Source organism: Hemibagrus wyckioides, linkage group LG03, assembly GCF_019097595.1.
Source record: "Hemibagrus wyckioides isolate EC202008001 linkage group LG03, SWU_Hwy_1.0, whole genome shotgun sequence".
Lineage (NCBI taxonomy): Eukaryota > Metazoa > Chordata > Actinopteri > Siluriformes > Bagridae > Hemibagrus > Hemibagrus wyckioides.
In genome coordinates this window covers 7464572-7482399 of record NC_080712.1, presented here as the reverse complement: position 1 = coordinate 7482399, position 17828 = coordinate 7464572, and the positions used below count along the sequence as shown (strand labels likewise).

Below are 17828 nucleotides of genomic sequence, written 5' to 3'. Positions count from 1 at the left end.
TTGACTGTTACAAAGTTCTGACACTGGAGGCTCCTTCCAGGAATGTTTAGTTAAGTTGTTACCATAGAAACGAGACGGTATCAGATCACGTAGCAAGCTACTGTTGGAATAATAAGAACGTTGTTATTAGTCGAACCGAACAGCTAAACTAACTAAAGAAATAAATACGCATAATAAGTGAATTCAATCAAAATAAATAGAACTGTATGCAAGGCTTTATAATGGCAAGTGTGTGTGTGTGTGTGTGTGTGTGTGTGTGTGTGTGTGTGTGTGTGTGTGTGTGCGCGCGCTGACCACCTCAGGAAAGTTTTCTTTTTTTCCTTTGTTACTTATTGACATTTCGTTTTCTGTGGGTGGGTGGGATCAATTTTAATGTTTTAACGTGTCTCGTACAGGACTCTGAACTCATTCGACAGATCCTAGCGTGTTATATCTCTGTTATGAGATGATTATATACTCTTTATATAATGATCGCAAAATATGGACCTTTGTATCATTAGCCTGTTTCCATGAAGGATTTATAGAAGCGATAACGTGTTTATTAGAAACACGAAGGGCCTCTCAGCAGTTTGAACATGTGGTTGCAGTGCAGATGTTTCGTGAGGTTTGCGTCTGAAGAAATTTGTCTGTCCAGACTGCGGTCGAACTGACCATTAGGTCCCAAAAAAAAAAATTTCTTTTTATTTATTTGTTTTGAAAATCTGTCTTTCCAGCTGTTTTTCTGTCTCAGTGGAGACACTTTTGAGATTGTATCTTAAGTCCATGTTGAGTTTAGAAGGACATTGATAAGAAAGAAGACTGTAAGATAAGTGTTTTTTTTTTTTTTTGCGAAAAAATGTTCCATGACAAGAAGGAGCTCAGACGAGGACAAGGACCGTCACCCTGAACTCCTGCTTTTCTTTTTCCAAACATGTCCAAGGTCAAACAGCTTTTTCACGTCCCACTGAACATAAATAACCCGAAGACAAGAAAGCAGGCGTGATTGATTTTCTCTCTCTTCATATTTTTCTTTGTCTCTCGCTCTCCTCCGTGTCTCTCGCTCTTCCCTGTGTCTCTCGCTCTTCCCTGTGTCTCTCGCTCTTCCCTGTGTCTCTCGCTCTCCTCCGTGTCTCTCGCTCTCCTCCGTGTCTCTCGCTCTCCTCCGTGTCTCTCGCTCTCCTCCGTGTCTCTCGCTCTTCCCTGTGTCTCTCGCTCTCCCCCGTGTCTCTCGCTCTCCCCCGTGTCTCTCGCTCTCCCCCGTGTCTCTCGCTCTCCCCCGTGTCTCTTGCTCCCCCTGTGTCTCTCACTGTCTTGCTCTCTCTCTCTCTCTCTCTCTCTCTCTCTCTCTCAGTCTATCTTTGACTTTTTTGGTCCTTCTTTCTGTCTCTATTGCTCTCTCCTATCTCTCTCTCTCTCTCTCTCTCTTTCTCTCTTTCTTTGATCCTTCTCTCTCTGTCTCTGTTGACCTCCTCGTCTCTCTCTCTCTCTCTCTCTCTCTCTTTGATCCTTCTCTCTCTGTCTCTGTTGACCTCCTCGTCTCTCTCTCTCTCCCTCTCTCTCTCTCTCTGATCCTTCTCTCTCTGTCTCTGTTGACCTCCTCGTCTCTCTCTCTCTCTCTCTCTCTCTCTCTCTCTTTGATCCTTCTCTCTCTGTCTCTGTTGACCTCCTCGTCTCTCTCTCTCTCCTTCTCTCTCTGTCTCTGTTGACCTCCTCGTCTCTCTCTCTCTCTCTCTCTCTCTCTCTCTGATCCTTCTCTCTCTGTCTCTGTTGACCTCCTCGTCTCTCTCTCTCTCTCTCTCTCTCTTTGATCCTTCTCTCTCTGTCTCTGTTGACCTTCTTGTCTCTCTCTTCGATCCTTCTCTCTCTGTCTCTGTTGCCCTCTCTCTCTCTCTCTCTCTCTCTCTCTCTCTCTGATTCTTCTCTCTCTGTCTCTATTGCCCTCCCCCATCTATCTCTCTCTCTCTCTCTCTCTCTCTGACTTTTTTTGGTTCTTCTCTCTCTGTCTCTCTTTGATCTCCCCTGTGTCTCTCTCTATCTTGCTCTCTCTCTTTCTCTCAGAGTCATTCTGACTCTGTCTCTGACTTCTTTGGTCTTTCTCTTGTACTTTTTGTCTCTCACTGTCTCTCTTTGCTCTCTATCTGTTGTCTGTCTGACCCCATTTCTCTCTCTCTCTCTCTCTCTCTCTCTCGGAGTGTGTGAAGGTAGACCCAGCAGTGTGTCCCTCAGCAGTTCATCAGAGACGCCTGTGCTTTTTTGATATATACAGTGCCGTTTGTCCATTCGACGCTCAAGGCCAGCAGTGGCGCTGCGGAAAATGTTTTTTTGAAGCTAAAACTTGAGGGCAAGAGAGAGAAATGCCTGAAAAGAGTGCTGATTGCGAAGTCACAGAGAAAGAGAGAAGCCTGCTGACGCTCCATCGCCGTGACCTTTATGAGGCTGACCCATTCGCTCATCTGCCTCCGTCACACTGTTGCTATCGCTGTTTTAGGACGTGTGAAAAGCAGACGTAAAAATAGCTGCAGATGTAAAAACCCCTGCCTTTTTCTTACTTATAACAGAAAACAAAGACTGATTATTCTGCCTGTTGAAAGGACACAGAGGCGCTTTTGTGGCCCCTCCTTATCCGTTCCCCCTTTCGCCATGCACCTCGTCAACCCGGCCTCGGTGGCCAAAAACTCTGACGCTGTGGAGTGAGATTCTTTTAAGAGCATCATTGTTCCTCCTCCAGCTCGGGGGCTTTCTGCGCCACTGGCTGGCATGGGGGGATTTTAGTGATAGTACCATGGGGGAGGCTTACAGCCTGATGCACCGTTGATGATGATGATGATGACGATGATGACGACGACATCCGAGTATTGTTATGTAACTTAACGGTACTGGTGGGACTAAAAGGCCACGTGCAATTGGATTGCCATTCACGGTGCCAGAATGAGACTATAAAACTGATTAAGGTTGAAGCCTACGTATATTATTGATGCATTTACGCACGTATGAAATTTTGATTTTTATAAAATAAATAGAAATCTTAACTTTCAATATTGACATGATGACAGGCTTTTTAATAAGGCATAAGGCATTTCTTGTGTCAGTATAGCAAGAAGAAAGAATCTTGGTGTATGTACAGTGGAACCTCAGCATACGAATTTGGTTCATTCTGGAGGTGAGTTCTTAAGGAGATACTTTGTATTGTGAAATTAATTTTCCTGTAAGGAATAATGTAAATGCAGATAATCCGTTCCAGCCACCCAGAAATATTCCCAATATTCCCGATACGAAGCGTATGTAAACTGTATGGCTGCTTCCAAAGAACTGACCCAAGCCAAGCATTCCATGTCAAGGCTCCTCACAGGAAGTTGAGCCACCAAGCTTGGGCTAAAAATAGAACAGACCACCTACACCACCAATCTGTCAACCAAAAAACACCCGACAAATCACCTAGCTTTTGAACGCATGCTAAAGGCAGCGTTGGTATCGTGGGTTGACTCTTTCAGAGTCTCTAATCAGCACTTTGTAACAGTCAGAGATGAAGCTAGGAAGTTATTTTATTTTATTTTTTTTAAGTCTGGAGGACAGAGGGCTTCTTGGTTTCTCCGTAATCAGAAAACATGAAAATGAATGACTGTTTAGATCTTTTATAATGTAAGAGATAACACTAACTGTCAGAGCAATGAGGTTTGGTCGCTAATGACATTTAAGAGTCGTACAGCGGAACTCCTCTCACCTACAATCCAGGAAACCTCTCATCAGCACTTAAAGGAAAAGTGATAAAGGGAATTCTTTCCTGATTATCACTCAAGCCTCGCCGTATCAAATCCTTTTAGTGTGTGGTGCGGCAGGGTGTGTATGGGCTTGTCGGTTTTGTTTTCATTTCTTTCTTGTAAGTGTCTCTCCATGAACAGAAGTGTGATCAGCTGAGTACCAGAGGGAAATGGAGAAGTAGGACAAGGTTGTTTTTTTTTTTTTGTTTTTTTAAGTCATAGGGAATGAGATGGTTAGTCTTTGAGTAGCACTCGAGGAGAGAAGCTTGTTTTTCTGTGTGTGTGTATGTGTGTAGGAGGAGAAAAAGTTGTTCTCCTATCCTATCTTTAGTAAACTGAGATTTAGAGAATAGCTCGAACATATACTCCTTATCTCTGTAGTTCAGTAGTTGCTTCTGAATCCGAGTCTTATACAGATTTGTGTTACTTTCTCGTTCCGAGAGTGGAAAGGAACGAAGGAATGCCTTATCACACGAACATCTTAATGTTTACCTGGTCGTTTGAGTGTTGCATTTGTTTTGCAGCTCTGAGTGGTACTAAATGGAGCTGTGTGGTCCATATCCGCTTTACATTAGCCAAGCCATTAACGCCGTGGCCAGTAGACGAACACGCCAGAGAAGTCACTAAACAAGAAAGACAGCAGAAAGATATTTGTTTTTTTCCATTTGTCCTGATTATTATGAACAGATAATGTGGCAACAATGACTGACTACAAATCAGATAATATTCAGTTTTGCTAACAGTGCACAAACTCGTAAGACTAGCCCTGACGCAAAAAAATTTCAAGTTGCTTCTTTAACTCTGACCGTTACAAAGCCGTCACTCCTCCAAAAGAAGCTAAATGAACTTCTTGTGTGCTTAAGTTGTTACTATAGAAACGTTAACGTATTAAAACTAACACGTGGCTGAAAATATGTTCAGAGCTGCTTTAAGTTAATCAGCATCTTCTGACCAATCAGATTCCAGCTTTACCATTACTGGCTTCGCTGACAGAAACTGAGCGCTTTGGAAAAAGTACTGCTTTTCTTATACCGTGTATGTAATCTTTATAGCCTGAGATCAATGCCAGCGTCGGTTGTATTCGAGGTACCAGATGGATGGCATTTTCTGAAAATCCTGCTATCTTGTCGTATTCCGAGCCTAATCACCCTATCTTACTGTGATGTGATAGTAAGTAAAAGGAAATGAGCATTCGCGGTGCGAATCCTAGATATGTTTTCCTAGATTCCTTTGTTCCTTTGTTTCCTTTGTTTCTTCCTTTCCGATTTCGCAAATCCAGAATCCCTGTCTTGCACAGAATAATCCAAAGCTTAGATTTGTTTTGTCACAACATAATTATTGCCATGTCAGCGGCCTCCTCAGACTTTCTCAAGTTCTACAAACTCTGCGATGCCACAACTCCTGCAGTATTCTTTTTGTTTTTGACATTTTTCCAACTCGTATTCGATTCTGTTTTTCTCAGAATCTGAATGATTGATTAGAAGCAAGGCATGTTTCCAGAGGTATTTATTTGGTGCAGAAGAGAGGAGCAGGATGAACAGGCGAGTGGCAGGTGTGACCCAGCCCAGGACTTTGCCCCGACATGTCACATACAGCACACACACACACAAGCTTCAAAAAAAGGCATCCCGACACGCCCTCCTTACATACACACTGCTTTTTCTGTGTGTGTGTGTAAGAGAGTGAGAGAGAGACAGAGAGCGCACTAAGAGCCAAATCTAAGGTGCCTAATGCAATTCCTTTTTACAATTTCATTTCTGAAACCTGATCCTGTTCATAACGTCCTCACACCCCACTGCTGGTTTATTTTTCTAGCTTCATACAGGGCTGGTGTGCATATTTTCCTTATTTTATCTATTTATTCTTTACAATCTGGTCCTCTTGTAAGAGTAATCTACTGTGTCTTGAGCAGTGTGTGGCGTTTGAGCCGTAGCGGTGGCTTGGTTATGCTCAGCACACCCCTCTGAGGATCTCCCTGAGTGGGTATAGGGTGTGTGTGAGCGCCAGAGTTAACTGGGATCTTAATGTGGGTGAGGATCGTACAGAGCCGAAAGCAGCAGGTGCAGGGAATAGAGAGATCGATGGAGCTGAGAGAGAGAAGGGATGAGGTCATACACTCTGGGAATGCACTAGCAGGGGGAGGTGTGTGTGTGTGTGTGTGTGTGTGTGTTAATGCCCTGACAGACTAGTTCTGTTATTAGGAATATGTTGTCATGCTGCTGGTTGTTGACCTCTAGAGATGTGCTCCTCTTTTATCTGCAGTAATCGGCTTCTTCCACTGATGATAAGAGCCGCTTTTTAACACTTCCCAAACACTTACATAACGCAATAAATGCCATGCCAAGCAGTAACCCGCTTTTGTCTTTTCTTTTAAACTTTGTTCTCTTTTCATTATTTGTACAAGCAGTGAGAAGCCGGTTCCTCATTTTTCCAGAGCCAATTTAAAATAAAGGAATCCATAAAATCGCATGGGACAAGCTGAATTCAGATTTAAGAGCTTTATTCATTTTGTGATTTAAACACTCATACTGTTCACGGTCCAGAGAATTAACATTCCATACCTAACAACTTCTGTAGAAATAACACGATGCACTTACTGGTGTTCATGATGTGTGACATAGACAGGATGTGTTTTAAATACTCTTCTAAGTTATAGGGTGCGGTAATTGTTTTTTTTTTTTTTCGGGAAGGTATGGTGCATTCATCAGCAACAGGATGAACTGAGGTCATTAAAGTCACAGATTTTTATTGTGGTCCGATTTTATAGGACAGATGTGTTTTTGTTGCTGTAGTATAATTCCAGTGTCTGTACCATTGATTGATTGGTTTTTATGATCATTCAAGTTTTATGATTTTGTGATGGTGTATTATCTGGAGATATATGGCATTGCTGTGGATAGTACCACCTGGAGTCCAGGCCGCCGTTGCTGTGGTCACTCTTGCGCTCTCGCCTCCGTCATCGAACATTTGATAGGCTAAAAGGAATTTATGTTGAAGCTATAATTAATTCAAAAATTATGCCGAGGCTCATATTTAGTTGGTCAGAAACTCCTGGTTACATTTGACTATTTACTGTTGAATGGAAATGATTTATAATCACACTTTCTGGTGTCACCCAGATGAGGATGACTTCCTTTCTGAGTGAAGTTTTCTTCATCATATCGTCTCTGGGAGGTTTTCTTTGGTACTGTTAGCTCTGGCTTGCTCATTACGAATAAATATAAACTTAAATTTGAAACTTTTTTGCAATTTTATTCTGTATTTCTATATTCCTGTAAAGCTTCTTTGAGAGAATGTCTATTGTTAAAAGCACTCTACAAATAAAATTGTATTGTGTTGAATTGAGTTAATCTCAGAACCAGCGTTAACTACTTCAGCAGTTTGAGCAACAGTAGCTCGTCTGTTGGATCGGATCACACGGGCCAGCCTTCTCTCCCCACGTGCATCAATGAGCCTTGGCCGTCCATGACCCTGTCGCCGGGTCACCACTGCTCCTTCCTTGGACCACTTTTGATAGATACTGACCACTGCAGACCGGGAACACCCCACAGGAGCTGCAGTTTTGGAGATGATCTAGCCATCACAATTTGGCCCTTCGTCAAACTCACTCAAATCCTTACGCTTGTCCATTTTTCCTGCTTCTAACACATCAACTTTGAGGACAAAATGTTGACTTGCTGCCTAATATATCCCACCCACTAACAGGTGCCATGATGAGGAGACAATCAGTGTTATTCACTTCACCTCTTGCTGCTCATAATGTTATGCCTGATGGGTGTCCATGGTTATAAAAGTTGAGCTTTAACAATAAAAGCTCACAGCATCCCGCTCTGTTGATATCACACAAAACATGTTAGCATCCATCCATCCCTGACAGATCTCACACTTACAAATGATTCAACCATCAGTTCGCTCAGCAGCTCTGGTATCCTAGAGCCCACAAATCTGAACCAAGGGCCTCATTTGTCCGTTAGCACTCGCGATGCTAAAACAATTGAGCTGTCAGCACAATCGCTAATAAAATACAAGCTTAATATCCACAAACATGCAGGCTTTTACTACGGGTGGTTTAATAATTAACTTGAGGTAAAAACCCAGCGCACAGAAAGGCAGGTGGAAGTGTTTATACAGATGGCAAAGATTTCTTTTGGTTGGAGAAAAGCCAGAGAGCCAACGTGTAGATGCTTACAAGTTACTGTGCCTGAATTTGCATATGTGTGTGTGTGTGCTTTATGTGTGTACATAACTGTCGAACAAACGCAAGCACGGAAATCTGAATTATGGCCGGATAGAGCCGAGCGTGGGAAAGAGTTCATCAACTTTATTTTATTTCATCGTAAACCTGTAACTCTTAATGGGCTGTACGTTTAAAATGTGTATATAGTACAACAAGCTCTGTCAGGTTTATTTAGCTAACTAAGACTATAGATTACCTGATGACATAAATATTGATGTTACAATTTCAGTTCAGTAAAAGCATAGACAGTGTAAAAACCCTAAAAATCTCAGACTTTTTAATCGACTCTATAATCTAATCAAGTATGCATTAAACATGTTAATTTCTGATTATTAAAACTATTTTAATGATGTTATTTGTATCTTGTATTTGTATTTAAACGTTGCAGTGAAAAGACGACCCTCATTCGCCGCCATGTCACTATATCTCTATATTATGCATCGTGTGCATGTGCACAAGCCCTGATTGTTCATTCTGGCTTGAATTAGCAGAAATAAGTTGCTTTGTTGATGGAACTCGCTGAGCCTGGAGTGACCCTTACACTAAATCAGGCTGAGGCTATTTTCATATAAGCTCCACTTTTATTAGCTGGCTTCGTGGAATAACCCCCCAGGACTTTTATTTAAGCCTGTATGTCCAGCTGATAACAGGAGGAGGTGACTCGAAGGCTGAGGCAAAAGTTTGTGCTCCAGTGGCGTAGCTAGAAACAATGTTGTTCAAGGTCAGATAACATGCAGCAAAATGTTCATGAACGGTGAACAGAGTCATTGTATTTAGAATTCCTTGTTGAAACCTCATTGCAAACCTCAACTGAATCAGTTGTGTAATAATGTCTTTTTGTTGTGTAACTATGTTTTACTGAATACCATGTGGTGAGATACAGGATTAACCAATCAGAGTTGTGTGTTTTTTGTTAAATGGGTGCAGGGATATCTGCTAAACCATAAGCTTGTATAATAGCACAAACCATGTTCTGAGAGGCTACCAGTGTGTGCCTTTATTTGCACCAATGAAGTAACAACAACTAAAATCGTATTAACTGGCTACTTGTAATCCTGCGCTAATTTAGACGTTCAAGGCTGCTGCAGGTTTGGCTGTGTGTAGTAGGATTGTGTATTGGCGGTCAGTGTGCTTGTGTTGTGTAATGTTTGGTGTGGTGGTTAGGGAGGATATAGAGCTAAGCCTGTACTGCTCTGTACTGTCTGAATGCTTATTAGACACACCGAGCGGCTGGGCCTTCAGCGCTGCCTGATAAAGCCCAGACAAACACGAGTCTAACGGCGTATAGCCTCTGAGCATGGAGCAGAGCTGCTGATCTGTTTCTCTCACTAGTACACAGAAGCTGTGGATGAAGGAGTGCTTGTAATTTGTGCTAGAAATACACACAGAGAATTAAAAGCCTGACTTTCAGAGCCTGAGATATACTGATTCAGAGCTGGTGATGATGATATAATAATATTCTGATCAGTTATTCAATACATATTTCTTAATATTTATTATTTTATTCTATATATATATATATATATTTATTTTTGTGTTTTTGTATTTTTTTTGTATTATTATAATAATTATTTTACTGTTTTCAGGGTTCACTATACATATTATGTCTTCAACTCTTATGATATGTTTGTGTCATAGCGCCCACTCCTTAACCCCGACATATTTTGAGAGGCACTATGGCATGAAACCCCCCTTCTTAAATTTTTTTTTTTCCCTGTTTTTTGATCAGTTCACACATGTAAAGTGCCTCATGGCCGTGTGATTCAGTTCAGATGGCATTCCCCTGCATGTTGGGCCTCAATGGCATCTCTGTTCAATTCCAGCCTGTGACACTACAGCCCTCAGCTTCCGCTGTGTGTCACACATACGATTGTGTGTATGTGTGTGTGTATGTGTGTGTGTGGGGAGAGGAGACAGCTGTTGCTGCATTTGGGAGGGCCTCTTGAGCTTCGTCCCACCCCGTCCCCTCTCCCACTCCTTCCACACTTCACATTGCACTTCACTTGGAGTTTGTAGGGCTTGACGTTTGAGAAGTGCACTCCTCCTCCAGCCTTGGACTGGAATGGATCGTCCACCGACGGCCCTGGAGCGTCCCGATTCACTGTGTCCTTGTTTTTTTTCTGACTACGAGGTTTATTTCAGGGTTAAATTGTACCGGGAACACTGGAGCTCTTTGTGGATTTCGGGGTTTATGGTGGGCTGCTGTTTTTCTGAAAACACACCAGTGTTGAGCTGGCCTTGAGCTCCGATCCCTTGGTTTCTGTTTCTCTATGGACGACTGCTGTAGTGCGCTAAAGAGTGGACGAGTGAGCAGCAACAGGTGGCTCCACACTGTGTGCTCTGTGTGTGCCTGTGCTTTATTCAGGATCCAGAGCTTGAGGTAGGGTGTGTGTGTGTGTGTGTGTGTGTGTGTGTGTGCTTGATATTTGAGTAGTAATTACAGTAGTGAGTACAGGCTGATCTGAACTATAGTACACTCTCTGTACACTGTGTGCGTGTGAACAGAGAGAGAGTCGGGTATTAATTATGTAAAAAAGAGAGTGTGTGTGTTTGTGCGCGCACACGTGTCGGAGAGATTGCACAGATGGCAGAAGAGAGATCATGGCTCACTCTTCTTGTCAGGCTTGGCCGTTTTTTTTTACTCCTCCGCACAAGCTAGTGTTTCTGTGACACAGCTAAAATACTCCACATTCCACCCACTCATACAACACACTTGAAGCAGACTCAAAAAAAAAAAATTGGCGCCGATACCCATGATTCTTCTCTCGTGGAGTAACTCTAAACACACAAACACTGAGACTAGGCCGTTGTGTTTGTTTCTGTTCACATAGCCATGACACTGAACCAATGCTGGTGTGAGATGTTGAAACGCTGTGTGTGTGTGTGTGTGTGTGTGTGTGTGTGTGTGTGTGTGTGTGTGTGTAAGAAATGCTTGTGGTTGTAGATATGTCCTTGTTTTTAGTGTCCAGCATGACTGGGTGTGTGTGTGTGTGTGTGTGAGAGTGTGTTTGGGAGTGGGGGTGTATGCGGGTGTTTGACTCTTCTCACTTGCCCTTGTTCGTACTGATATACATTATCTCCTCTAACACAGCTCTCTCTGTCTCTCTCTCTCTCTCTCTCTCTCTCTCTCTCTCTCTCACTGTCTCCCTCTTTCACACTCCTACTGTGTTTTTCTCTTTCTCTGTCGTTAGCTCTTATTCTCTCTTTCTCTCTCCCTCTCTCTCTCTCTCTCTCTCTCTCTCTTTCTCTCTCTCTCTCTGTGTGTGTGTGTGTTTGTGTGTGTGTGATCAGATCTCAGAATGCGTTGTTGTGAAGCTTGAGCAAGTTTTAGAGATATCTGTTTTTGGCAGACTTCAATACACAAGCAAATCTAGTGCTGCTAATTGTGAGATAAAGTGTAAGCTGATCAGAAGGTTGTGGGTTCAAATCTCAGGCCACCCACCACTGCTGGGCCCTTGAGCAAGGCCCCCTATTCTCTACTGCTCAGCTTTGTAAATGAGATAAATGTAAGTTGCCCTGCAAAACAGTGTATGCCAATTGTAAAGGTAAATGTTTTGCACATACACAAAGATCTGTGTGTGACCTGAGTGTGAGTGTGAGTGTGTGTGTGTGTGCACGTGTGTGTGTATATATATACATATGTGTATGTCAGATGTGGAACTGAAGACTTCAAGGTTGTGTGTGTGTGCACAAAGGAAGTTGGGGTACTGTACTGGGGGTCTGATTTTGGCTCTGTAACAAAGAGAACTCTGTGGATAGGGAAAATGGCACAGAGGGAGGCGTTGTTGATCTTTTTTAAAACCAGGCGGCAAAAAATAAACACCACCAAAGATTTGACATTCTTTACAGCTCTGGACTTTAATGTGAGCAGCCTGTGTGTCTGAAGTTTTTTCTTTTCTTTTTTTTTTCTCTAAATCTTAAACTTTCTAGACTTTGCGTCATTAATGTGGGCTGAGGAAAACTCATTCTCTTGATTGTTTTGTTTTTGCTTTTCAGCCCGGGACAATAATATTGAACATTCCAAGATCTCGGCATGAAGGATAGTTTCATTTTTTCATAACCCGAAGCAGAGAAGGCTCTCCAGAGTGATTTTTGTGTCTGAGTCTGCCGTTATCCTGGAGCTGTAAGATATGAGCGGTTTCTTTGGAAAGACCTCAGCAAACAAATAACACGAATGATGTTTCATAGCCACTAGAACATTCCAAATCTCCTTTCCCCTGAAGGACCCCATGGGACATGTTTTTACTTAGTTCAGGAAGCTAGAGAACATGTTAATAAACAGTTTCTTGGGCCAGTCAGATAGCTGAACCATTACGTACTGAGAGAGCAGTTCCCTGATCATTTACTGTAACAACCAAGGAATGGTCTTACAAGATACACTTCTAGCTCTAAGGACGTATTTCATCATCCGAAGTCAAATACCAACACAAAGACATGGAGAGTAATTACAAATAATCATCTTTTTTAACACTCCAGGGAGCGCTCTTTTCTATCATCAGAATCTGTCAGAGAAGTGATGCTTGATTTGGCTTGGGATAAATGATAGAGGTATAACCTTGTTAACACGTGTTACGGGCTTGTAACCTCCTTAACCTCATAAGGTTAAGTGCCGACATTAATAATAATTCGTTTGCAGTAAAGGTCCGAGTACTTCATTTACATTTAAAACAGGAGTCAAGATTTTTGTAAAGCGCATTTCAACACAATTGTTCATCAAGCGCTGGTTTAAAGCTCAGATAAATCCACTCCGGTTAAGCATAAAGTAAAATATGATCTTTAAAATAAATAAAATAATCACAAGGCGCACTCATCTGTGATCTATCCAGAACTTGCTTATTCATTGTGAATCAGTTATAGTTACTCCAAAGTTATTTGACAGAAACGTGTCCAGAAATCTTACCACATCCGACTGGTACTAGTTGTTTTGCTGTAGGCTTGTGAAACAGGGTTGCCTCAACCCTTCTGCTTGGACGAGTGACTTGTGAGGTTCTGAGGTTTCTGGAACTGTCATTCTTTCTCAGGATATAGCTTTCAGTTTTGCTGCTTTGGTGGAGTATGTGTGTTTGTGTTTCTTTTGTGTGTGTGTGTGTGTGTGTGTGTGTGTGTGTTTTCATGTGTTGTGGGCTGTGTGGGGAGTTTGAGCAGAGAATGTGTGGGAAGACGAGCAGCGTTTCCAGTCATGTTCTACAGAAATGCAGGGTTAGCTGCATGGGTTCTGTGTAAAACTACCACTTAGAATTTACTCAGTCCGCATCAGAGGAACCACACTGACCTTCTACCCTCTGCTGGCCTTCACATTCCATCACCGGGTTCACTCTGTGACGGACCCCGTCCGTCTGTCTGTCTGTCTTCCTTCACAGCTGCGTCTCTGTTTCTTCCACATGGACTAGACTGCGGTGAAATGTCCTGACCTGACCTGAAATGTAATGACCTGTCTGGAGCTGAAACATTTCACAATGCGCTTGCTGTAGTTTTAACACTGGTGTTAAATGAGCAGAATTTTGCAGCTAACTGTTAAATAGCAGCTGCTTGTTTTGTTCAGCCTGTCTAGACCATGAAGCTTCCTTTCTATGGTCACTAAACAATGCCTGTGCTGTTTATAGATTAATATAGTTAAGTTTGAATTTAAATTTGATGTGGACAGATTTATTATGGTCACTTTACGTAGAATTGTTCTAGACAAATAAATCTATTTCCTTCATGATTGATCTGTTATTTTTTCCATGGAATGTGCGCAGATAAAGCTGTGCTGAAAAAGTGCTTTGAATGTTAAGAGAATGGGATATTAAGAGAAATTCCCTAGGAATGAAGGAAATACCAGTACATTACTGAGTAAATGTGAAAATGAAACTTACCTATGTGTGTTTCTTACACCACAGGCATGGAAGAAGCGGTGGTTCGTTCTGCGCAGTGGACGACTGACGGGAGACCCGGACGTGTTGGAGTACTACAAAAATGACCACGTGAAGAAGCCCATCCGAGTGATCGATCTCAACCTGTGCGAGCAGGTGGACGCTGGGCTCAGCTTCAACAAGAAGGAGCTGGAGCACAGCTTCATCTTTGACATCAAGACCATCGACCGAGTCTTCTACCTGGTGGCTGACACCGAGGACGAGATGAACAAGTGGGTGCGCTGCATCTGCGACATCTGTGGCTTCAACCCCACCGACACAGATGGTAAGAAACAAACACACAGACATGCACACTATCCATCGAACCTATATATGGCTTGTTGGCCATCTCATTTCAAAACTGTAATAGTTGTAAGAGCTGGCCTGCCTTTGCTGGCAGCTGTAGCTTGTAGCTGTAACAGCCTTAAATCGTCTATGAAGGCTTTTTTCAATGTTTTTTTTTTAAGTGTATCTGTTGGAATTTGTACACATTCAGCCAAAAGAGCTTTTGTGAGATCAGGCACTGATGTTGGATGAGCTGGCCTGGCTCACAATCAGTATTCCACTTCATGTCATTGGGGTTGAGGTCAGAGCTCTGTGCAGGTCAGTGGAGTTCCTCCAAACTAATCTTGTTAGACCATGTCTTTATGGAGCCCGCTTTGTGCACAGGAGCATGGTCATGCTGGAAAAGTTTTGTTTTTATGTGAAATGTAAATTGCATTGTTTACATTAGTCTTCACTGAAACTGAGGGGTCCGAACCCTGAAACATCCCCAGAACAGTATCCCTCCTCCACCATTGGCACTATGCAGTCTGGTTTTCAAACCCAGACTCATCTATCAGAATGTCAGATAGTGAAACGTGATTCTTCACTCCAGAGAACACGTCTTCACTGATTCAGAGTCCAGTGGCGTCATGTTTTACATCATTTTAACCGACACTTGACATTGCACAGTGATCCTAGGCTCGTGTGCAGCTGCTCGGCAGAAGCTCACGTACACCGTTCGTGTGCTGATGTTGTTTCAGGAGGCTGTGTAGTGAGTGCTGCAGCACAGGATAAGTGATTTTTATGTGCTTCAGCACTTATCATCTACTCTGTGGCTGAGCTTATGCTCACATTTCATAATGATAGCACTTACAGTGAACTGGGGCAGATCTATCAGGGCAGAAATTTCATGATTCATGAACTGATTTGTGGCAGAGATGGCATTTTGGGACAGTGCCACGAGTTACTAAGCTTTTCAACTTTTCAGTACAACGATCTCTGGATTTTATAGACCTGTTAGCAGTGGGTGTGGCTCAAACATATGAACTCAGTCATTAGGTGGGAGGGCCACATACCTTTGGTCATGTAGTGTTTGTAGTTTTAGATGCTCAATGTAAACCTGTTGAAAGATGTTTCCTGAACGTTTTGGTCAAATGACCTTCAAGAACCCAAAATACCTCAGGATAAATTATTGTTATTCATTTAATTTCATACATTCACATTGATTTTAAATTCTATATCAATTGAAGAATAAATTATTAGTGGTTATTATTAATTTTTTAATAATTACAATACATGATATAAATGGTAAAATGACATTGGTTTGTTGTTTGTTTTATCGTCACATTTTTAATGGTTTCTGAGAAAAAAGCGGCTCGACTCTTAATCACTCAGAGTACGTAGTGTTTTTCTCGAACTCCCTGCATCCTGATGGCTTTTTAGATGTAACGAGATGCAGCTTTTACTGACGGCTCAGGTTACTCCTGACCACAATAATCAGAGCATTGTGTGCAGGTGAATGTGTTTATTATAAGGTTTTTCGAAGGCAGAGCATGTGTACAGTGCTCAGCTTTGTGCCTTACTGACATGTTTGTACAAGTTTAAGACCTTGCACATATGACTACACACTCTCCCACAGCACACAGAAATCCTGGGAAACGGTTGTACATGCACATAGTAAAAAACCATCACCCAGGTAGATACAACAGACCGCCAGGCTAGTGGAAGGAATTTCATACTGAGAATGACGAGTGTTTACATGGCACGCTTTCTTCAGACTGGGCTTACAGCAGGTTGGGGTTATGTAAATTAATATATCAATGCTGACTCTGATAGAAATGGGAAGCTACTATTGTGTTAATAGCAGTAGGAAAAGTTATTGTAAGCTGCGTGTGGCTTCTGGTCTGATTTAGTCTCAGCCTCACACGCTTGGCTCGCTCAAGCCTCACAATTTTGATAGTTAGTGGTGGTACAGTGGTTAGAGTTCTGTCGGATTTCAAGGTGATGCATCATGCCTGACCTTGAAATTCCTATCAAGCTAGGTATGCTGACAATTTCACTGTGGTCTGCTTCTACTGTACATGTATCTTTCCTTTCCTTTCCTTTCCTTTCCTTTCCTTTCCTTTCCGTTCCGTTCCGTTCCGTTCCGTTCCGTTCCGTTCCGTTCCGTTCCTCTCCTCTCCTCTCCTCTCCTCTCCTCTCCTCTCCTCTCCTCTCCTCTCCGTTCCTCTCCTTTCCTTTCCTTCCCGTTCTGTCACTTTCCTTTCCTTGCCTTTCCTTTCCTTTCCTTTCCTTTCCTGTGCTGTCCTTTACATTACGTTATGTTCCTTCCCTTCCCTTCCCTCTACTGACATGTTTTTGTCAATATGTCAGTAACACCACTGTTATGTAATTACATCAACAAAAATACAAAGTTAATTACAATCAGCCCACTGTTTTTTAATTATGCAAGGTCTCATCCTAGATTGATTTCTTCACTGTTTTGTGAAGGTTGACTGGGACAAGGTCATCTGTTAACCTTCCTGACCATCCCTGTCTCCGACCCAATGAGCAAGCTTGTAGCCCAGTCCAACACAGGCCTCGCTGATTGACAGACATGCAGTTTGTAGCACAGTACTGTTAGCGCAGTTGAGTGAGTGGTGGAAAGCCAAGCATGTAGAGGGGATTTTCCAAGTGCTGGGATGAATCAGCAGCTCTGCCTGACAAAACAGACAGAGTGGGGGGGGGGTGAGAGAGAAAGAGAGAGAGGGGTGGATTGTTGGATAGAGAGAACAAGAGAGTGCAATCTTCCTGACTCAGTCAGCCTTGAGAAGCTTGCACTTAGTTGGATCAAGTCAAAGAATTTGTGTGTGTTGGCGAAAACCTGTGGAGTTTTGAATAGCGAGTGCACATAGAGATGCTATTCAGAGACCTCGAGAAAAGGCTTCATTACAAAATAGATTTCTTATAAATGACCAGAGATGAACAGAAGCTGTATTATTCACCTGTAAAAGATGCCAGTCATGAACATTTTTTTTTTTTTTTTTTGTATACGTTACATAAACACTTTCACAGAATCTTTGTGCATGATGATGATGATGATGATGATGATGCACTGAAGCTGGCCTTGACTCAGAGCTGTGTGTGTGTTTGTGTGACATGCTCTCAGGTACACAGAGATATGTGCTGCCTTTCAAAAGCATGACTCACGACAGCTCTGTGAGAAACGAGTCGCACAAAGAGCCACGCAGTACTGTGTGTAATTTACATACTGTATAATAGCCAGAACCATGACCGTTGACATGTCTGCTAATCCAGCTCCAGGGGCTCCGCACGACTGACATTAAAAACTTGACTCAACTCAACACTACTAGTTTGTTGGCCATTTTGTAGCAAATGTGTAATGATTCATTTCATGTATTGTATATAGACCTTCTGGTGTTGTTGGGAATAATGATTTTCCATTCCTTTGTACAGGTGAGTCATATTAGCAAGAATTGCAGTGTTCAAGTCAAAGCACTTCTGTAAAACTTTAAAGCTTTTACTGTAATTAGTGTAACATTTGTCTTTGAAGAATTTTTCGAACCCCAAGATCCGGTTGCTCATGTACATCACAGTTCTTTTGGTTTAAGAGGATCCTTTTATTGTTAGACTTTGAGTTATTCTAATAGCATGAATTAAAAGTGTAGAATCCATTAACAGTGTTCTGTTTTACTGTGT

At 42.3% G+C, this 17828-nt stretch overlaps 1 protein-coding gene across 10 annotated transcripts in view; it reads left to right on the top strand.

Moving 5' to 3' along the window:
- gab1 (GRB2-associated binding protein 1) overlaps positions 1 to 17828 on the top strand; it is a 62203-nt gene that overhangs the window by 29882 nt on the left and 14493 nt on the right. For 8 of the 10 annotated variants that reach the window (XM_058386335.1, XM_058386333.1, XM_058386336.1 and 5 more), the window contains one exon: positions 13854 to 14151. In XM_058386335.1, the coding sequence (XP_058242318.1) occupies positions 13854 to 14151 (298 nt within the window). Of the gene's footprint in view, positions 1 to 9972; positions 10355 to 13328; positions 13398 to 13853; positions 14152 to 17828 lie in introns of those variants that run through there. The other 2 variants (XM_058386337.1, XM_058386339.1) reach the window with 2 other exon arrangements.